The sequence below is a fragment of the Epinephelus lanceolatus genome, chromosome 4 (assembly GCF_041903045.1).
Source record: "Epinephelus lanceolatus isolate andai-2023 chromosome 4, ASM4190304v1, whole genome shotgun sequence".
In the NCBI taxonomy this organism is placed as follows: Eukaryota; Metazoa; Chordata; class Actinopteri; order Perciformes; family Serranidae; genus Epinephelus; species Epinephelus lanceolatus.
This window is the reverse complement of record NC_135737.1, coordinates 46,222,187-46,243,045: the sequence shown is the minus strand read 5'-3', so window position 1 is coordinate 46,243,045 and position 20,859 is coordinate 46,222,187. Positions and strand designations below refer to the sequence as shown.

The 20,859-nt window shown below is 43.0% G+C and overlaps 1 protein-coding gene across 1 annotated transcript in view; it reads left to right on the top strand.

Annotated features, from left to right (window-relative positions):
* The window catches only part of LOC117259699 (uncharacterized), a 56,205-nt gene that overhangs the window by 27,473 nt on the left and 7,873 nt on the right, over nt 1–20,859 (top strand). Inside the window, exons 2-3 of the mRNA XM_033631324.2 lie at nt 15,248–16,815; nt 19,883–20,386. Of these exons, the coding sequence (XP_033487215.1) occupies nt 15,453–16,815; nt 19,883–20,386 (1,867 nt within the window). The 5' untranslated portion in view covers nt 15,248–15,452. The remainder of the gene's footprint in view (nt 1–15,247; nt 16,816–19,882; nt 20,387–20,859) is intronic.

Sequence of the window (20,859 nt, the reverse complement as noted above, 5' to 3'; positions counted from 1 at the left end):
ACATTGCTGCTTTTTCCAGCAGCTTTTGAGGCACCAAACATGGGTCATTTTTACCAATACATTGCTGTTTAACAAGCAGCTTTTTAGGCACCAAGTGTGGAGGTTCTTAAGTGCCCCGTCCCTGTTTTCTGGCTTTTTTACAATCACTGTTGTACAAGCAGCCTTTCAGGCACCAAATATTTTTAGCGTTATTTGTTATTTAGCGTCCCCTCGCTGTTATACATGTGGCTGTTTAGACACTAAACCAATGTTGTTTTTTCACCAGGGAAAGTGTCACAAAAAGCGATTGTTTTTTACCAAGACATTGCTGCATTTCCTGCTAAGATAGAGCCATGTAAAGCAGGTGTTTAAGCCAAAACATGTTGTTGACATGTAAAGACATACATTTCAACGTATCTGCTACATAATGATGTATGAGGGTAACATATCTGTGGTGTGATTTTGTCATAGTTGGATGGTCCCAAAAGTTAGTGATAGAGAGAAACCCACTGGATTTCAAAAGGGAAGAAGGGCAGGAGGTTTCTCACAGGTCTGCAGAGTCGACTGTGATGTTGGACTGCCAAAAACAAAACTGGACCTTTTGATTCTGAAATTGGGAATAGAATAAATGTTTGAGAGAAATCTGCCGGCTTCTAGTAGCTGCAGATCAGAGAGAGAGATTGGCCACACAGGTTATAAAATTCAGAGATAACAGATAACACAATATTTCTGAAAAAGTCTGACCTTATTTCTGTTCTTCTGGTGATAATAATCTTTGAGTTTATGGCTTTGTGTGCATTCCTGGTGCCAAATTCTACTATTCAAAAAGAACCAACAAAACCTAGTTGACAAAATAACTTACAAATGTTTGCTGACTCATGATTTTGAGCTGTGGTTCAGGTCTGTTGTACAAAGTGTTCCTACCTGTTCTGAATGGCCACACAGGCTGCAGTCATAGCCTGCTCCTGGCTGCATCACACTGCCGCCCCAATATCTCTGCAATAATTCTGTCTTTTGTCTGTCTTTGTAGTCTCGTCACAATGGATCGTACAAACAGAGATAATGGCGCACACTTTCCGACAGTCTCCCCTCGAAGACATTCAGTGTGTTACGCATAGTTGTAGAATGAAAAAAGAGATTGAGATTGATTTTACACCTCTGCACACTCGGCTAATCGCCATGTAAAGTGATTGTCTGGCGATTTTTGGATTGCTTATTTCAGAAAGTTACAAACATTTTTCAGATGCTGTTAAGGCTTCAAACGAAGTGCTTGTCAGCTCAATGAACAGCATCCTGAAATGCTATCTTTCCAGCACTGGAGTCAGGGTTACTGCGTCCAACAAATGTTTTAATTGTCTGAACACTGACGCCCACTTCGAGCAATGATTGGTCAGGTGTGTGGAGGTGAAAGCAGCTGAGGATTGAACTTCTGTCTCTTTCTTTTTCATTCTCTATACTTATAATACTCACACAAGTACTGTGATCAGGCAGTGACCTCTGGCGTCAGACAGTGATGAAAAAAAACGGCCTTTTATGTCAGCACGATACACAGCTGGTCCCTGTTGGTGTCAGGGGGAAACATGGCAGGACAACAACGTTAGTTAAAGGCACGAAAGTCCAAGGAGGGTGGCTGGGAGATGTGGTGGATGGGCCCAACAACAAGCAACTATCACCCGGGAGGCCAGTGTTCCCATGAGATTGTAAAGCCAAACCCTGTTCTTTTTCCTAAATGATGATATGCTAAATGACATATGCAAATGACAAATGCAAACTAAACATTTCCTGTGAAAACTGAAGTGTATTTTGAAAACAGATAATGCATGTAACAGGCTGAAGTTGACACGGCGTCCCAGAATGTCAACAACCAACGCAGCCAGGATACCTTGCATGTCATATGTGGACAGGGAAAGTCCATGACCAAACATCAATATGTGATGAGGTCAGAGTGAGAAGTTGTTGGTTTAGACCAGCACATTTGGAGCATCCTCAACCCTTTCAACGTGTTCTCATCCCAAATCATCACATATGAACACTTTGTCAGTGGCCTTTCACATCTGCAGATTACACGCCAGGTATCCTCCTGCGTTGCTGTTAATGTTCTTGGATGCCGCAACTGACGCTGGGACATCAACAAAAGCATGTGGTTAGGTTAAGAAAAGAACATCAAGGTTTGGCTCTACATTCACACAGGAAGTGAACACTGGACTCCCGGGTGAAAGTCCCCTTCCACCCATCCCATAAGGTCTGTAAGGTCCTTATATGCCGTTGTTACCGCCAGTGTTTCAACTTGATGCCATCCAGTGGCAGATTTTGCCTCGACAGGTACTGTACAGCTTTGTTGTGAAAGGTGGCTTTTGGCATCAGGTGTGTGTGACGCAGAAATCACTGACAGAGCAGCGTTTTTTCCCGACTTCGGAATGAGAATGGGCTGAACCTTTAGACGCTCCGTCAAGCACTTGATTTCAAAGCACACAGAGACCTTTGAAATATGGTTACATTAAGGCAACTCACCCAGCAAGAAAATTTTAAATAACTGGCATGGATTTAAAACTTATGCAGATATCCATAAGATTGTGGAACTGAATTCAACAAATCAAAAAAAAACTTTTTATTTGAGTTTAAATGCATTTTTTCAAATGCATGATTAATCATTTATGGTAGCCATGTTATTTTCAAAAAAAATTTCAATTAGAGTCAGATTTTGCTGTGCTGATTAAACGCTGCAGTCCTGGGAAACATATTTCCACTTCTCTCCTCAGATTGTCTCTCTGCTGCAAGCTTTCATCTGGTCACAGGATCGCGTGAATGACCTGATTAAAAACTAACCACACAAATGAATATAACTCGCTCTCGTCTCGGTCCGGACATGGTTTCCGCTCCACTTATCTTTCATCTGAGAGGTCACAGGTTCAATTCCCACAGCAGCTACTGTGTCCCATCGTTGCGTTCTGGAGCGAGAGGCTGAATGTCTAGCAGCTCTTTATCACTGTAACTCTGACAGGTCCATGAAGTGTGAACGCTCTGACTGGGCCTGATTTCGTTTAATGTGACTGGAGGTTTTTATTACAAAATGCTGCAGACTCTCGCTGTTCCCGGCTCAATATTCCACAAGTGTAACACCATATATCACCTGAAATGTCACCTTCAGTGGTCTTTTTACATATTAAGCTTTGTGTCAGTGTCATTATTGCTTTAGTATGCAAAATAGTTTTTAAATTCAATAGCCCCCAAAAGCTCAAGTCATCCAGTGCCCTTTACAAATATAGTTTTAGTTTTGTCATACTTTATAACAACACTTTGTGCCTTATTAATATTTTTCTGGGCTCAATAATTATATATGTTCATGATCACGTTGAATGAAAGCATGAGGATGACCCTGACAGTTGTTGAATACCGACACTCAGGGACTTCCAGCAACAGACACCAATGAAAAAACCTGTCCTTTTGCATCAGCATGATACGTGGTCAGTCACTGTTATTGTTTAACAGCACATGGCGATAAGTTAAGGCGGCAAAAGTCTAAGTAGCGTGGGCGTAAGAGGTAGTGGATGAGTCCAACAACCACTGACTTTCACCCAGGAGGTCGATGTTTGCTTTCGGTATGATTGTAAAGCCAAACCCTGTTCTTTTTTCCTAAACCCAACCATGTGCGTTTGTTGTTGGAGGAAGAAAACATCAATTTGTGGTGTTGTACCGACATTGCGCATTTATTTTGAAAGAGACTGTCTGCAAACTGTACATTTCCCGTGAAAACGGAGCTGTATTTTGAAAACAGACAGTGCATGTAACAGGCTGAAGATGACACGACGTTCTAAAACGTCAACCTTGCATGTCTTATCTCGAAGTGGAAAGTCATGACCAAATGTTGATATGTGATGAGGTCAGAATGAGAATGTGTTGATGAGGACGCAGGGTCACAGGAGTTTTTAGGACGAGGTTAACGTTTTGAAGCAGTCACAGTTTTGTTTTGGCACCAAAACTACCTGGTTAGATTTAGGAGAGGATTGTGGTTTCAGTTCAAATATGTACATTTGTTACATAGGGGATGTAAGAATGTTGTGATGTAGTTCCCCCTTTTTGTTTGTTTTGTTTTTCTATAAACCCAACCAAGCAGTTTTGGTCAAAACTGCAACCATTTCATGTTAACCGTGTGTTTAAAACTACAACCGTTTAAAACTGACTGTCCATCAGTGTTACCGTGGTGCTGGCACATAATCTTAACACATTATGTGCCACCAGCCCGTAAAGTGGAGTTCAGAGGTCGTGGTAGACCAGGCTGCTTGTGACTGTTGACATTTCATTTCACAGACAGCACTTTAACACTGGCAGCAATTCAGTTCAGTTAAAAACTTGATCAACAGTAACTTGTTTTTTTGTAAATGTGTCTTCTCAGGCAAAAATTTAAGGTTAACAGCGACAGCACTTCATTTTGCACCCCATTGTTCTCAAGGTCAACATAATGCAAGTCTTAAACCAGCCCAGTCACCTCAGTTTTGTTGGCTTTTTTGCAAACCAGTTACGAGTTACAGCTCATATACTGCGTCATTTTAGCAACGTTCATATAATATGAATAAAATGCACAAATGTAACAAATCTGTTTTACAGAAACGTGCCAACATTTTCCTCTGGCGACGGGGCTGGATGGTATCTTGTCAGTCACCTGTCTTTAAAGATTTACTATGTCTATACTCTAAAGTTTTGTAGGCAAACTGCTTCTGCTGCAGATAACTTTCTTATTATGTGAGGTCTTTTTCGTACTCCCTTGGGTGCATTTCCAGCTGCATGTTGTTTCCCTCTCTGATGACAATCTAATCCCACAGTTAATGCAGCTATAATGGGGGTCAATGGGGAGGCAGTGGAGTGGCCAATCACTGTTTACCTCTTCACACTGTGATAATAGCCCTCCTCTTCACACCTTCCTGCTATCAACATGTCCTCACTGCATTCACACACAAACACACAGCTTTGCTTTAACCCTTTGTAGTGCAGATGTACGACCTTTCAGGGCCTGAATATGGAAACGTTCCTGCTCAAACAAGCATCAGACATGGAGAGTGAAGAGTTAAAAAGCAGAATGATGAGACATATGATCATTTTATTTATCCTGGGGGGAAATGTTGTGCAGCAGCTGCAGTATAAAGTAGTAAAGTGTGCAAATACCAGCAAGATGCATGTGTAAAAATATTAATACACAGATATATGAGATGTAATCAGACAACACAAACAGCTCCAGTCAGATCTGTTAAGGTGGTTGTTTTAGGGTTTCATGCTGCTTTGGTAGAAACAGGGAGGCAGTTCTTATTTAATGGCCGGCTGAACACATTCGTTCTACTTCCATCTTACAAATAATTTTTTCAAATTACTATTTCATGGACTCAATAATCTGTTGCTTCAGTTAATTATGTTATACCCTTCAACTGCATAATTTCTTCCTTCAAGTTAAGAGTTTCTACACTTGAAATACTTAATTGTGGCCTTGATTTGTTTAATTTGGGTCCCTCCTTCTTTCTTGCCCGAGAAATGTCAAATACACCATGAATCACGTACAGATGATCAGTTTTGGGGACGGATTAAAACCAGAGAACAAAAAATTATACTTTTTTTTCTCAGTAATACCTGGTTGGCTCTGTAGATTTTTGGGCATTTTTGCATGTCGAGATAAAATCTGGTGACTGGTCTGTTTGAGCAGCCCAGTCACCAGAAGAAAATGCTGGCAGTGCACATTTCTGTAAACCATGAGTATGTTTCACTTGTATGTTTCATACGTATCATATCAATGTGTCTAAAGTGACGTAGTAGAAGAGCTGACTTTGTCATCAGGAGGTGGACGGGATGGTGGATGATCTAACACCTCGGAGAGACGCCTGCCAAGCTGCAGACCACCGTTCAATAACAACATACAACAAAACTGACTGTGTTTAGTGAGTCATCATAGTGTTTCATATGTTTAGCCAAAACAGGATCTTTTTGGAACCTTAACCAAGGGGTTTTTGCGCATAAAGATAATCATACATTAACTGCAGCTGCAGACAAACAAACCACCAAACAGGTTGTGTTTTAGTGACCAGTCGTTTTTCCAGCAGCTATTTAGGCACCAATTTTAGGCATTTTTTTATCAACACAGCTTTTTAGGCATCAAATGTGGGTGGTTTTTTTATAGACGTCACTGTTTTATGAGCAGCTTTTTGGGCACCAAGTGTGGGTGTTTTTTAGCGACCCATCAGTGTTTTACAAGCAGTTTTTAAGGTACCAAACTTGGGTGTTAGTGACCTGTTGCTGTTTTTCAAACAGCTTTTTTTTAGGCACTAAACACGGGTGAATTGTATTGACCCTTTGCTGATTTTCCACCGGGAATGGTGCCATGAAAAGCAGTTGTTTTGTACAGAAACACCGCTTCTATATATTCTTCTGGGAGAGTGCCATGAAATGTGTTTTAAGCCAAGACACTGATATTTTCCTAACCATAATAAAGTGTTTTTAGTGCCTAAACCTAACCACACATTTACCACAGAGATGTTGAAACATACAGACATGTGAAGTTTCAATGTTTCTTGCATACATTCCTACATAATAACAGACAAATGTAACATATCCATGGTTTGCAGAAACGTTTCCCAGCATTTCTCTTGGTGAGTGGGTTGCATTAATCTGTGTAAATGTAGTGGAATATTAGAATTGTAGAAGACAAATTGGTCCTGATTCTGAGGTTTAGGTGTGCACATACACTTATGAAGCTGCAGGGTCTCCACCAGAGGCAGCCGTTCATTCTCTTTGCATGCAAATCTGCACCAACAAGTGCTGCCACCTACAAGCAAAGATGCTTTAATTTCTACTTTTGCACCACCTGCAGACAGTTTCTTACTTGTAGGTGCTGTTTTGGAATAAATAATGCAACCCTGTGTCCCTAGAAATTATGCTTATATACAGTAGAAGAAAATATGTTGTAGTAATGACATTTTGGAACAAATGCAAATGCATTTTTTTCAGTAGGTGACGTGTTACATTGTAAACATGTTCAGTGCTTACAGAGCTGAAGGATTTGACACCTGAGATCACTCAAATCCTGCGACCTTAGTGTTGCCTCCCTCTTACTGTAACCATAGTGTGAGTTGCCTAAACATGGCTACCATAAATGATTAATCATGCATTAATCACTACAGGCAGATATTGTTTGAAAACAAATGAAGTCCATTGTCAGTGAAAATTTTGTGCCTTTGTAGATACATTCATTAAAAATGATTTCCCATCATGTTGATTTAAGGAAAAAACTAGATTACATTTTTCTCAAACTGTATTTGCTGTCGCAAATTAGCAGATAGTTTCTAGGTGACAGAGTTGAACATTGTGTCACAATCCAGAAATACAAATCAGCTCATGGCTGTAATAGTGTGGTCACATGCACAAATACAAAGAGACAAACAGTCGGTCTGTACTGTATATGAGCAGACCACATTACATTTACACATGAAGCAATGACTGGGCAGTTGCTGTGCTTTTTGCTTTCTGTGAGAATTAGAAACAAAGAATATTGTTTCACCTCAGTTTAGGTGTCGCAGTGCTCCGTAGAAATTGACTGACAACTGCTTCTTGTCTCTTTCTAATTGCACATGTGACAAGCAGGTTAACTACCAAATGTTGACTTTGGAAGATTTTGGAAATTAATTTATTATTTCCCTGTGCCCAAAAGTTGGTAGAGGGACCATTAGGTTATTTTGGGTAGTATCTGGTTGAATCTTCCAACCAAATCGTCAAAATAAATGTTGGCATTGTTAATTTCTGCAAACCACAATATACATCACACTTCCAAGTTATCATGTAGCAGATATGTTGAAACTTTACATTGAAACAACCTGTGGTTAATGCGTGATTATGTTTAGGCACAAAAAACACGTGGTTATGGTTATAAAAGGTTGTATTTTGGCTTAAAATACCTGTTTTTACGGCACCATCCTGGCAGGAACTGTAGCAATGTCTGTAAAAAACGCTCACTTTTTGTGGAAATCCTCAAAAAATCCTCAAAAAAAGTCACTAAAAAAACACATTTAGTGCGCAAAAACCTGCTGGAAACACAGCAACAAGTCACCAGTTTTGTTGTTTGATGGTTTCAAACAGTGGTCTGCAGCTTGGCAGGCAGTCTCACCTAGATGACACACCATCCACCATCCCCACACAGCTCATTGCCTTCAGGTAGCATAAGTGTTAAAACTGCAACAGCTGCTACTTTCCTTGCCTGCAGAAGGCGCAGGTAAGATTGAAACTGCAGGTTGAAGATTTTCACTGAACCTGGTTTCAACCTGTTTAACATCAATGACAAAGTGTGTCCTTGATACTCTCTCTCTCTTTGTTTTTAATTTGACTTTATAATGAGACCATGGGGACACTTGCTTGATCTTTGCTTTGTTACACATTTGCTTTGGACTTAAAATGCCTTTGTGTGGGGGATTTATTGTCTTCACAATTTATTGTTTATTTTCTATTAAATCAATGAGATATTAAATCTTTGTTTCCACTGGGGGAAATGGTTTCAGCTTACAGAAACATTCAGAAGGTCTGCGTCACCACGATGTGTAATTAAATTTCTGGGGAGGTGCACATCAGGCTAAGGTGCAGGTTACACATCTGCGCAGAGTATATGCCTTATGTACGACGTCATTTCAATGCAGAAGTATAAGTCCTGCTTAAGAGGAGCAACAGGGAGACAGAAAGAGTTGGAAAGAGAGACAGACAGAGGGGAGGTGAAGGAGAGAAATTAAGTGAGAGAGACAAACGCAGAATGAAAGCTGGAGAAAAAGGCAAACAGAAAAGAAAAGAGAGGCCAAGAGGAGAAAACAGAAAGTAAAAGAGGCAGAGAGACGGATGGGAAGGGGGGGGGTAAAACGAGACAGAGACAGACAGAGGTAAACAAAGGAGACAGGAGCAAATGCAAAAAAAGAGATGGAGGCAGAAAAACAGACTGAAGTAAAAGACATGGACAAGAGGAAAAAGCAGACAGTGACACAGACAGACAAAGGTGAAGAAGGAAAGGCAGAGACGGGCGAACTGAAACAGAGAGACGATTCACAATCAGCCCATGTCTGCACCAATCCTCCGCGTCTTCCTCCCATCCTGCACCCCCCTCCTCTTCTTCCTCCCATCCCATCCCATCCCTCCCTCCATTTTGTCGTCCTCCTCTGTCTGATGCTGTTCCAACACCTCGGGGCTTCAGCCTCACATCCACCATCCAACGCGCTAATGCTCCTCTGCTGCTGCGGCGTAATCAGCCACCAAGACAAAAAATAATCAACCCAAAATAAAGAGAAACAAAGACGAGCTGTGGTAGGGCTCTGTCTCGTCTCGTGTGGCTGAACGTGCCTCACACAGCTGGGTAGAGTCCAGCAGAAACTTACATTTATTAATACTGTAACGTCGGTTTAAAGCTGCGATGTTGGGGATTTTTATTCCTCAGTGTATCGCTGTTTGATTCATCCTTAAATCCTGTTTAATGACTGTAAACCAGTGAATTCAGGGTTGAGACGATCGGTTGCCTCCTGTTTTGTCTGAGCTACAATTTTCTTTTGAATTAAGACTACATTTCCCATCAGCCCCACTGCCTCTTGTGACAGCTGTGGTTAACAGCTTTGACAGAACAGAATCATGGATTTACAACCCACTCTCACTCCGACCTCGTCACATATCGATGCCTGATCATGGACGCTCGACGTCCAGATACCATGTGCAAGGTACCCTGGGTGTGTTGGTTGTAAACGTTCTGGGACGCTGTGCCAAGTTCTGCATGTTAAATGCATTGTGTGTTTTCAAAATACACTTCTGTTTTCACAGGAAGTGTACCGTTTGCATACAGTTTATTTCAAACACACCACTTTGACACCGCAACAACAAACTCACATGGTTACGTTTTGCCAACACACACAAGTAGTTGGCAAAACTGCCTGTCACTGCCTTAACTTTCAGTCTTGTTGGCAACTGGCCGTGCATCGTGTCAACGTGAAAAGATGGGTTGTTTCGTGGGTGTCTGACACCGAAGTCACTGACCAAGTGCTGGATTTCGATGACTTTGGAAAGAGACTGCGTTGTGATTTAAAGGCAAAGATATGTTTGATGATAACAAGTTAATACAACATGTCATCTGAACACACTGACAAAAGGCAAAAATGTTTATACAGCCACAGTTGAAGGTGTGGTGAAAAGCTGGCCATCAGAAGCCCTTCATACACTGCCTGTTCAAGGCACGAATAACAAGCTGCTATGCCTTATTCTTTATAAAAGGTACGATCGCCGAAAGCAGGCATGAGGTTGTCTCTGCTGTGTGGCATGTTGTGGTTCTGTGTAAAATCACAAAGGCGGTGTCAAGAAGGGACTTGGTAGCAGCTACATAGCGCCATCTCTGTGTAAAAAGGGCTATAGAGAGGGGCAATAATCAGGAATCATTTACTTAAAGGGATAACGGAAATCTAGAGTAGAATAGAGTGAATTAAAACTGGTCAGATTACCAGAAATAAACAGAGTTCATGCAAATTGTTGGTCATCAGAATAATGGTGCACAAAAAATTATGGCTTTTTTAAATTCTTGTAGAAAATTCAAGATGATTTTAGATATGTTCTGATACTTCAAAGTCCTGCAGACACTTTCAAAAATACACAGAAAGGAAAAGAGAAAGTTGAAGCAGCAAGTAGAGACTGCAGGAATAAAATAGAGGAGAACAGTGTAGAGCAAAGGAGACCCTACTTTTGCATGTGAAGTATTTTGAAGAATCCAGACATCAAAGGCTGAATTATTGATTAGCAGAATATTAGATCAAGAGCTTCGTAATCTCCATCCAAATTCAGCTGCTAATGTCACTTTCCCAACAGTCTGAGCAAACGTGTCGGCCAATGAATGTCTGTTGTAACTGCAAACACAAACTGAAGAGGCGAAATGCCCGGCGCTGAGCAGCTCTAATGGTGCACTCGTTTGTAATGTGGGATAAATCACTCACTGCTGAAGTCGTGTGAACTCTGAGATAAATCACTCAGTCCCGGCAAAGAAAAAACGACAACTGACATCTGCAGATAGCTGAAAGTATCAGTGTTCTTGGTGTCGCTGTTAGCCTTTGTGTTGATGTCACTGAGACTAATTTGTGTACATTTGTTGCACCTGCTGAATAACACTTTGATTCTAATACTGCCTGATAGTAAGAGTGTGTAGCTGTGTCTGTGTGCAGAGGTGGAGGTGTTCATTTCTATCTTTAGGCTACTAGCAGGCAGAGTAAATGAGTTGCTAAATGAGCAGCTAACAGGCTAACAGCTCAGAGGAGTAAACAAGAGACAGTGTACAGTGTGGCATTAAGGCATGAGAAGGAGGACGAGGCCACTAGCCAGTCATGCAACGGGATAGTTGGGAGCTTGTCAGGTCATGTTTATCTGCAGGACTGCTACACCTGCATGCAAGGTGCATTTAACCAATGAACTTTAAAGTGTCACAGCAGCAGGAAAGAGCATCCACTCACCTCAAACAGGGTGCTTGTCATAAAGTCACTAGGAGAAAATTTTGGCATTGTACATTTCTGCAAACTATGAATATGTTGGTGTCATATGTCATATCAAGGTTTTTAAAGTGACGTAGTATATGTTGCTGTGTTTCCAGCGGCTTTATAACCCCTAAACGTGAGTGTTTTGTAGCAATCCATTGCTGTTTTTCCTGCCTGAAAAGTGCCACAAAAAGCAGTCGTTTTTATGTCTCTGTGCTGGTAATAGCTGTGGCCGGAGGCGTTATTGTTTTTGGGTTTTCCTTACATACGTACGTCTGTATGTCTGTGCGTCAGTCCCATTCTTGTGAAAGCAATATCTCAAGGACACCCTGAGGGAATTTCTTAAACATCCACTTGGACTTAAACATCCACTTGGACATCCACTCCTGGACTTGATGAACTGTTTAGATTTTATTGGTCAAAGGGCAAGGTCACTGTGACTTTGCAGCCATCTCATTCTTGTAAACAAGATATCTCAAGAAAACGTGGAGGGATTTTCTTCAACTTAGGCACAAACATCCACTTGGACTTAACGATTAACTGATTAGATCTTGGTGATCAAAGGTCAGGGTCAGTTTGATCTAGCATCCATCTCATTCTCATCAACACAATATCGCAAGAAGGCCTTGAGGGAGCTTTCTCAAATTTGGCACAAACGTCCTCATGGACTCAAGAATGAACTGATTAGAATTTGGTGATTGAGGGTGAAGGTCACGGTGACCTCATGTGTGTCTCATTCTTATGAACTCGGTATCTTAAGAATGTCCTTCAGTTTGGCACAAACGTCCACTTGAACTCAACAATGAACTGATCAGATTTTGCTGGTCAAAGACCACAGTGACCTCACGAAACATGTTTTTGGCTGTAACTCAAGAATTCTTACACTAATTATGACAAAACTTCACACAAATGTCTAACAGGATGAAATGATGAAGTGATGATATGTTATATCCAAAAGGTCAAAGGTCAACTTCCCTGTGACATTATAATTATCAGCATTAAACACTTTTCTGGCCATTTTTGTACATCATATCTCAGGAACAGAAGTGGAGACGTTTGGTCAGATACTGAATTGGTGACTCTAATCTGGAAACTGTGCTGATTGTATAGATCTTCTATGTGTGAAGCATCCATGTTTTCACAGACAGGGATGTAAACTGTAAAAGAAACGGATGTGCGGAGGCATACAACTGCAGGGTGGTAATTCTAGTTTCATGTAAGCTACTTGTCTGAATATAGGTTGTGCTAACAGTTATGCAGTAAACTAACCAGGCAGTTAGTGAATGAAGCCATTGAATCAGTCAGTCAGTCAGCCTTCCCATCAGGCAGTAAGGCAGCCAGTGTAGCCAGTGAGCCAATATGGCAGCCAGTCAACCAGTAAGCCATCCAGTTGGTCAGTCAGTCAGTCAGTCAGTCAGTTGTGGCAACAACATTGTGAGATTATCTGGAGCATGTGATGTATGTGTTTACACCTCTCTCTCTTTCTCTCCATCTGTCTGACTGTGCTTTCCTCCCTCGCTCGCCCCTCCATCTTCCCTGTGAGATTGCTTCTCCACCTGAGTGCCTCTCTGTCTGCATCTCTCTACCTCCCTTTAGTCTGACTCACTCTTTCACCTTCTCCTCTGAGAGTGTGTGACTGTGTTCGCTCAGCGTCTGGACTCTCTGCAGTCTCTCGCAGCTGAATGTCGGTTACTACACATCAGCGTGTGACTCACAGATTCATTGATCTGCTCATTCATTCATTAAATTCTCCAAAGGTGTTACAACCGAGCAGCGGTGTTTAAAGGAGAGCTCTGGTGATATTCTGTATTTTTCTTTTTGTCAACAGCTCCCACGAAAAGACAACTCCACCTCTCTAGTATCGTCATTGTGTCAAAGCTTGATATATCTTCTTCCTCTGTGCTGTATTAAAAACACATCAGCGAGCCCCACTATGTCACTGGGTGACATGTCCCTTCATTACCATGAACAAACACATTGTAGTTTATTTTGACTCAATCCTGCACACACCGTCCTGCTGCCACAAATACTCACTAAATGTCGATTCATCTACCACTGAAAACAGACCCAAATAAATGAATTATTTCCTGACTGTAAACCTACTGAAAAATTTTTGAAAACTACAGTGAACAGCTGTTTTAGGAGATTACTAAGACTTTTGTGAAGCATTTTCATGAGAAACCAAACCTTTGTAACTTTTGTATGCTGCTTTGTCAGGCCGGTATTTTGGTATTTTCCAATCTGGACCCTGTGTTCCCATGCCGTGCAGCAGGCTGCAGTGTAATCCCCAGGGCTATTAAGTCAATTTTTGACAGTGCTTAATAGCCCTGTTTCTGCCATTGACAGGCTCAGATTGTTATTCCAAGTGTCTGACAAAACTATTTTAAGGATCTCTACAGAGATAAACCTTTTTGTCATAGAGTAAAATCCGTTTTGCTTGTCTAGAAACAGCCCCAAAATCACCATCACAAAACCAACCAGACTCCATTTCAACAACCAGTACTTTTAGCATGTATAGAGGCAGCATATATTCACATCTATCTGAGTGAATTAAGGGTTTATTTCAACCAAATCAGAGTTGGTGACGAACCAAGACAGCTTTTGTGAGTTTTATTTTGTTTCTGTCAACTTTGAATTAAGTGTGTTTTACGATGATAAAATTACTGTTACGCAAATTTTGGGGCTGCCTTTAGTTAAACAAAAAGGATCTTACTCTTCAACAAAAAGGTCTATCTCTGTCGGGATCATTTCCATAATGCCTTCAGACACTTAGAATAACAATCTGAGTCTGTCAGTAACAAAAACAAACACTTTTAGTGGACGTATATTGACGGTACTCAGTTGCCCACAGGGATTACATTGCAGCCTGTTTCACCGCTGCTGGCTGTAGCTCAATGCTGGACCAACATCAAAAGTTGTTGTTCCCATTAGTCACTCAGACACAAAAAGCATGGGGAAATAGCATTCAGGTTGAAAAAGTTACCCTTTCACTCTGATCATGTGATGACCCCTTGAAAGCTGTGGGTGTATACCAAGTATGGAGTATCCAACTAAAGGTGCTAGTCTTTATTTGAAATGCAGGAGCCAGATTTTTTAGAGCTTGAACCATACAAGGGACTAAAATTCAGGATATCTCAAGGACGGCCATTCTGTTTTCATTTGTTTCTTGTGAATCAACTCTATGGCCTTTTTAAGTGAGGTTGAGAGTTCTTAACTTAGACGACATTCAGCATGCATCACCATGTTGCCTAAAGAACACGTCTGAGCTGGATGAGACTGTCAAACAGAAAACGATTAGGAGTATCTGGACTCAGCTCAAGGCTGTTCATCCGTGGTTTTGAAACACCAGTTGATGAAAGTTAAGCAGCAAACTCCAAGGCCTTTTATTGCTGCTGTCTGGTGCAAGTTTTGCATCTCCAAAAACCTCTTCAGCTATTTCATTTAAAAAGAAAACGTAGCAGTGTGTGTGTGTGTGTGTGTGTGTGTGTGTGTGTGTCCTCACTGATCGTACAGGGTGTAAATTTTGGAAGTGTGACTGATTAGGAAACATCATAATTGCATTGCATTTCCCGCTGAGATTCTCTATTTTGTTACACTTCATTCCCCATTCAAGGCACAGTCTAGACCAGACTAATTGAGTGTCTATGGTGTTGATTCAGACTATTAACCATCTGCGCCTCTTCCTCTCTCTGCCCCTCTTCTCATTCCTCTTCCCTCACCCCCACTATCTCCTCTGCTCCCTGCTTGTCTTTCCTCTGCAGGAGTTTGGAGGACTAGTAGGATGCTGAGTATCTTTCCTCCTCGCCACTGTTCTCCACCCTGCTCTCCATGACCTGAGAGCGCCACCACAGCGGGAGGAACGAAACAACAGAGAGAGAGAGAGGAAGAGGAGGGCAGAAGGCCAGGGAAGGAAGGAAGGAAGGAACACACTTTTTTTGTTGTTGTTGTTTGTTTTCCCTTTCGGAAATGGCGGCGACGGAGGCCAATGCGGCGCCGGTGGTCCAAGAAGATGGGAAAACCCCCGAGAGCAAGCCGACAGAGGCCGAGCAACCAGCTAAAAACGCAAACTCAGAGACTGTCAACAGCGAAGTTGTCGATAAAGATGGCACCGCTGTCAACAACGAGGTTGTCGATAACAAAGAGACTGTGAATAATGACACAGCGGCGGCGGCAGGAGGTGAGGAAGGAGAAGCAGCAGCAAGCGGGGAGGCAGCAGCTCCTCAGAGCTCAGAAAACACCTCCTCTGCTGAGCCCAAGACCTCATTCCTGGACTCCTTCCTCAACAAGAGCGGTCTGGGGAAGGTGATGGGAGGAAGGAAGAAGAAGGAGCAGAGCACAGCCTCTGGAGGAGAGGACAACGCAGCTGAAGGAGGGGAGAAAGAGGGAGAGAAAGGAGGTGAGGAGGCCGCAGCAGCTGAGGGAGGAGCAGAGGGAGGTGCAGAGGGCGATGCAGCGATAGAGAAAGCTCCAGAAAGTGGAGAGAAGGAGGAGGAGAAGAAAGCAGAGAAGAGCAAACCAGCGGAGGCTAAATCCACAGTTCGAGATCTGATCAGGAAGCCAGTGGCGAGGATCTTCTCTCATCGCAGCACCGAGAAGAAGGACGGTGCTGCTGCAGAACCCCAGAAACAAGTAAAGGTTCGATCCAAGTCCCTTGACCGGCTGGAAGATCCAGAAGCACTTAACACCACTGCTGACTCAACCATAGAGGAGGGAGGAGCAGCAGGAGGAGCAGAAGGAGGCGCAGAGGGAGGCGCAGATGGAGAACAGAAAGCGTCGTCCTCCTCGGCAGCCACCAAGCACATGAAACGCTGGCACTCCTTTAAGAAGCTCATGGCTCAGAAGGCGCACAAGAAGAGTGGAGGAGGAGCAGAGGACGTAAAGGAAGAGGGGGCAGAGGGAGAAGGAGGCGGAGACTCCTCCACACTGGACTCCAAGGAGTCGGGACAGAAGAGGTGGAAGCTGAAACGCTCCTGGACCTTCCAGGGCCTGAAGAGAGACCCATCCATGGTCGGCATCAGCGGCAAGGCCAAGGGCTCCGACAAAGACTCTGCTGACAACACGAAGCCAGAGGAGGCAGCAGCGGCGGGAGGAGCTGAGGAAGGAGAGGAGGCCAAGGCAGAGGGAGGAGCAGAGGAGGCCAAGACAGAGGGAGGGGAAGAGAAGGCTGAGGGAGGGGAAGAGGAGAAGGCAGCAACAGCAGGAGGTGGGACAGTGACGCAACACGCCAACGAGATCTGGACCTCCTTCAAGAAGCGAGTCATCCCAAAGTCTAAACGCGCCAACACAGAGTGCGCCCCCAGCGGGGAGGAGGATGCAGCTGCTGCCTCAGGTGAGAAGAAACAAACATGGTGACCCCTCACATAAAGAGCAGCTTCTGGTTGGGACCACTTGACAAATTCAGGTAGTTTTATTTGAGCTTAAAAAAGGTTAAGTTATGAGGCATTATGTCTTCAGGTTGTCCGTCCATCTTGTTCTTGTGAATGCAATATCTGAGGAACGCTTTGAGGGAAATTCCTTAAATTTGGCACAAGTGTCCACTTAGACTCAACAATGACCTGATTAGATTTTGGTGGTCAAAGGTCATCGTGAGCTTGTATCTGTCACCATTGCCTAGAAACGGTGCTCTCATGCATAACAGCTTGAAAGTCAAGCACATAGTGTACACGGCTTTCCATGTCATAACCGCAAACTCATGAGTTACATTTAAAGACAGCATTGGTCTGAATGATGACTGATGAATGATGAATGACTGAACTGATTAGATTGTGTGGTCAAAGGTAACTATGGCCTCACAAAACATGTCTTGTCTGTCAGCCTATACGCCCCATTCTCGTATCTCAAGAACGCCTTGAGAAATTTCTTCATATTTGGCATAAACATCCACGTGGACCATTTTGGTGGTCATGCTTTAGAATTTAAAGCTTCTTTGCAGCAACATTTGAAGCCTCGTCTAGAGCCATGGCTACATATGAGTCTGAACCAACATGGATGTAAACCGTAACTTGACTGGTTGGCAAAGGCATACAACCATGTGGTAGTAATTCTATTTATTTAATGCTGACATTCATTTTATAAGAAGCTGCAGAAAAAACTTTAAACATGGATTCAAGAGCATAAAAACAGCAAGCCTATTGTTTCGTATCAAAGGGTTCAACACGGGGGCCATTAAAACATTCAGACTCAGAAGCCGACAGTGTGTTCACATGCATTTTGTGTCTGTCCCTGTCCAGGGAGTACAGACAGGAGTTAGTGGCTTGCTAACTCTGGAGGAGGTAATGTAATTGAACATTCTCCCAAATAAAATATTCAACGTCTGATGTGAAATTCAAGTCACACTGTGGCTTCAGTCAACAGTAAAGACTAAATTTAGCCGACTTTCTGCTTTCTGGCTACATTAAAAAATGGTACAAAAAGACAGAATGCTGGGCTCGTTGTGTTTTGGTTTTTATTGATTTTCAGTGGAGAATATACACATTTGTAAACAGAGGAGAGTGGTTTAACTCAATTTCTTATAAAAGAATGTGAAGCAAAAAAATGGGCAGAAAACACAAATGTGATGCTAATTAACCACCAGAGTTGTGTCAAAAAGGATAAGAAACAGAGTTTTAAATGGTTTTCTTTTTTCAAATTTGATTTCCACCTGGAATTTATAAAATGTATTTATTTCTTTAATTCAGTTTGGCTGGTTAGAAAAGTTGCTAAATGAAGACGCAAATGGAGCTAAAAGTAGAGTAAATATTGAACTTACATTCATCAGATGGTCACAGTCTTCTTCCATATCAATTTATTAAGCCAGTGAAACAGTGGTGGCTGTATGTGTATAAATAAATATAATTATCTTAATCATTATACTTGCAAAAATAATAAACTCACCCATTAATTAATTTATTTCAACCCTTTGCGATCAATCATTCTGCAGGAGGAAGTGCTGTTTCTTACTTTTTAGAGATGTGATGCTTCTTGAAGTTAAGGAAGGATCCTTAAACAGCTGATTTTCAAAGAGGCTACATCATTGAATCCCATCTTAGGACTGTTCCAATGTCAAGGATCCGAGTCCTTCCTTTAGAGTATTTTCTAGGATGCATGTGTGGATCCTCAGTGGGCACGAAGTACCCACCCCCTCTTTGCACTATTTGCTGGAACTGAAGGCAGGGCCTCTTCAATGACACACACTTGGGCACTCACTAACCTGTGCCAATGTGTGTTCACTGAATGCTAGGAAGGAGTCTCGTCTAGCCTCTGTAGGACCTGACTTGGAAGGACTCGTCCTACCAAAGGAGACATCCTTGACTTTGAGAAGCACTGGTAGTCTGTGATCTGTTCTTCTTTTGTACAAAAATTCCATTGTCAGTGTCACTTCCTCTCAGGTAGCTGCACACTGGTCTGAGCCTAACGAGAGAGCCACTCACTGTTTGCTGTTCTAAAAAAGCTTGTAAAATTTCTGTGGAAGTATTTCTTTGTTTAAGAATCATTGCGCAGACTTTCAGTCCTACAGTGAGCTGAGCCTGCATCGCTTGGGCTGCAACTGTGTGTCCTGAGATCTTATTTGGCGCTGTGTTCATGTATGCTGATGATACAACAATATACATGCATGCACCCACAGTAATCACTACAATCCTCAACAAAGAGTTGTAGACAGTACAAGAATGTGCCATTAGTAATAAACTAGCCTTAAGGCCCAGGCACACAAAACCAATTTCAGAGAACTAGATGATGAAGGCCCACTGCTGCATCACCTGATGTTGCCGTGTCTCAGCCAGAAAGTTGACTACAGCCAACCAGCACATTTGCTCTGCACTTGCATGAGAGGAAATAACTGACCACACCAGCAGAAGGCTATTTATCATTTAAAAAGGGAAACCGGAAGACTGTCATGACACTAGTTAGCCAGATTGCACATTAACAACACAATCCAGTGTTGAAAGAGAATATTTACTGTGCGCACAACATCAGGAAACATTTCTGCTAAAGAGCTCAATGGCTAAAGAAAAATAAAATGACTTTATGTAACACATTTGTTTTGGTCTCACTCCCTCTTGACTTTAGCCCTTTGTTTATTTTCCTGACTTCTGTTTCTCTTCTCGTGCGCTGAGCTGAACTGCCAATCACAGTGATTTCAATCACCAATGGGCTCCACCGTTGCCATCACTAATTCAACATGCTGAAGTTCTAAACCCAGCTGAATTTGATGTTGAACAGTGGAGCTGTTGAGCAAGTGGAAGAAACAAAGCTCCTTGGTGTAACTTTAGATTGTAAACTGTCATGGACAAGGCATATAGACTGGAAGAATGGTCAGTGTTATTCATCAGCGAATGGGGATCCTAATAAAATTATAAATCATAGAATCTCTTTATTGACAAAGAAGCTTTAACCCTTAACTCTCTTCTTCCCTGCAGGTGAGGATGGAGCAGCAGAGGAAGGCAAAGATGGCAAGTCAGCCAAGGCCAAGCGTTCACATTTTGGCCGTGCAGTTTCCCTGAAGAACTTCATCCTGCGAAAGGGCAAGTCCACCAGTGTGGACATGGGTGAGGGTGCCAAGGAGGAGGAGGAGGAGGCTGCAGAGGGAGGAGAAGCAACAGAGGAGGCAGCTGTCGACGGTGAAGTTGCCACAGCGACTGAGGAGACCAATGACAAAGATGCAGCAGAGGCTGAGAAGACGCCGGCAGCAGAGACCGGAGGGGAGGCCGCAAAGGAGGTGGAGAAGACGCCAGCTGAAGCTCCGGTGACCAACGGGGAGAATGGCTGCTCCAACGGCACAGGGGAGGAGAATGCCACACACAATCACCAGGAGGAGGAGAAGACGACGGGGGGCAGCCCCATGAAGAAGAGTAAGGAGGCAGGAGGAGCGAAAGAGGATGCCAACGCCAAGATCATCAACGCCACGGCGGCTGTGAACAGCGGTGAGTTAGAGCACGCCGACCGGGACTCTGATGAGCCACAAAACAGCAGCAGCAGCAGCAAAGAAGGAGATACTAACAACAGACAACAACAACAAGTACCAGCACTAACAAACGATAGCAGTAACCAAACTAAAACCAGCTGCCATGGAGCTGAGCTAGCACTAGCCTTTAGCAGGGAGGAGGAGGAGGAGGTGGGGCAGGGGGGGAAGGCAGAGTCTCCACGAAATGGAGGTTGTCACGATGAGTCATGTGACCAGGGAGAGAGGGAGGGGGAGGAAGAGGAGGAGGAGATGAGGAAGAGGGAACTTCGAGAGGCAGCGGTGGCCATCGTTCAGAACGTGATGTCAGCAGCAACTGACCAATTAGAGAGGGAGCTGTGTGTCGACAACGGTCTGAATGGGTGTTTCGACGCCGATATTTGATACTAAGAACACAAACACACACATGTGTGCACAGGTGAACACATGTGTGTG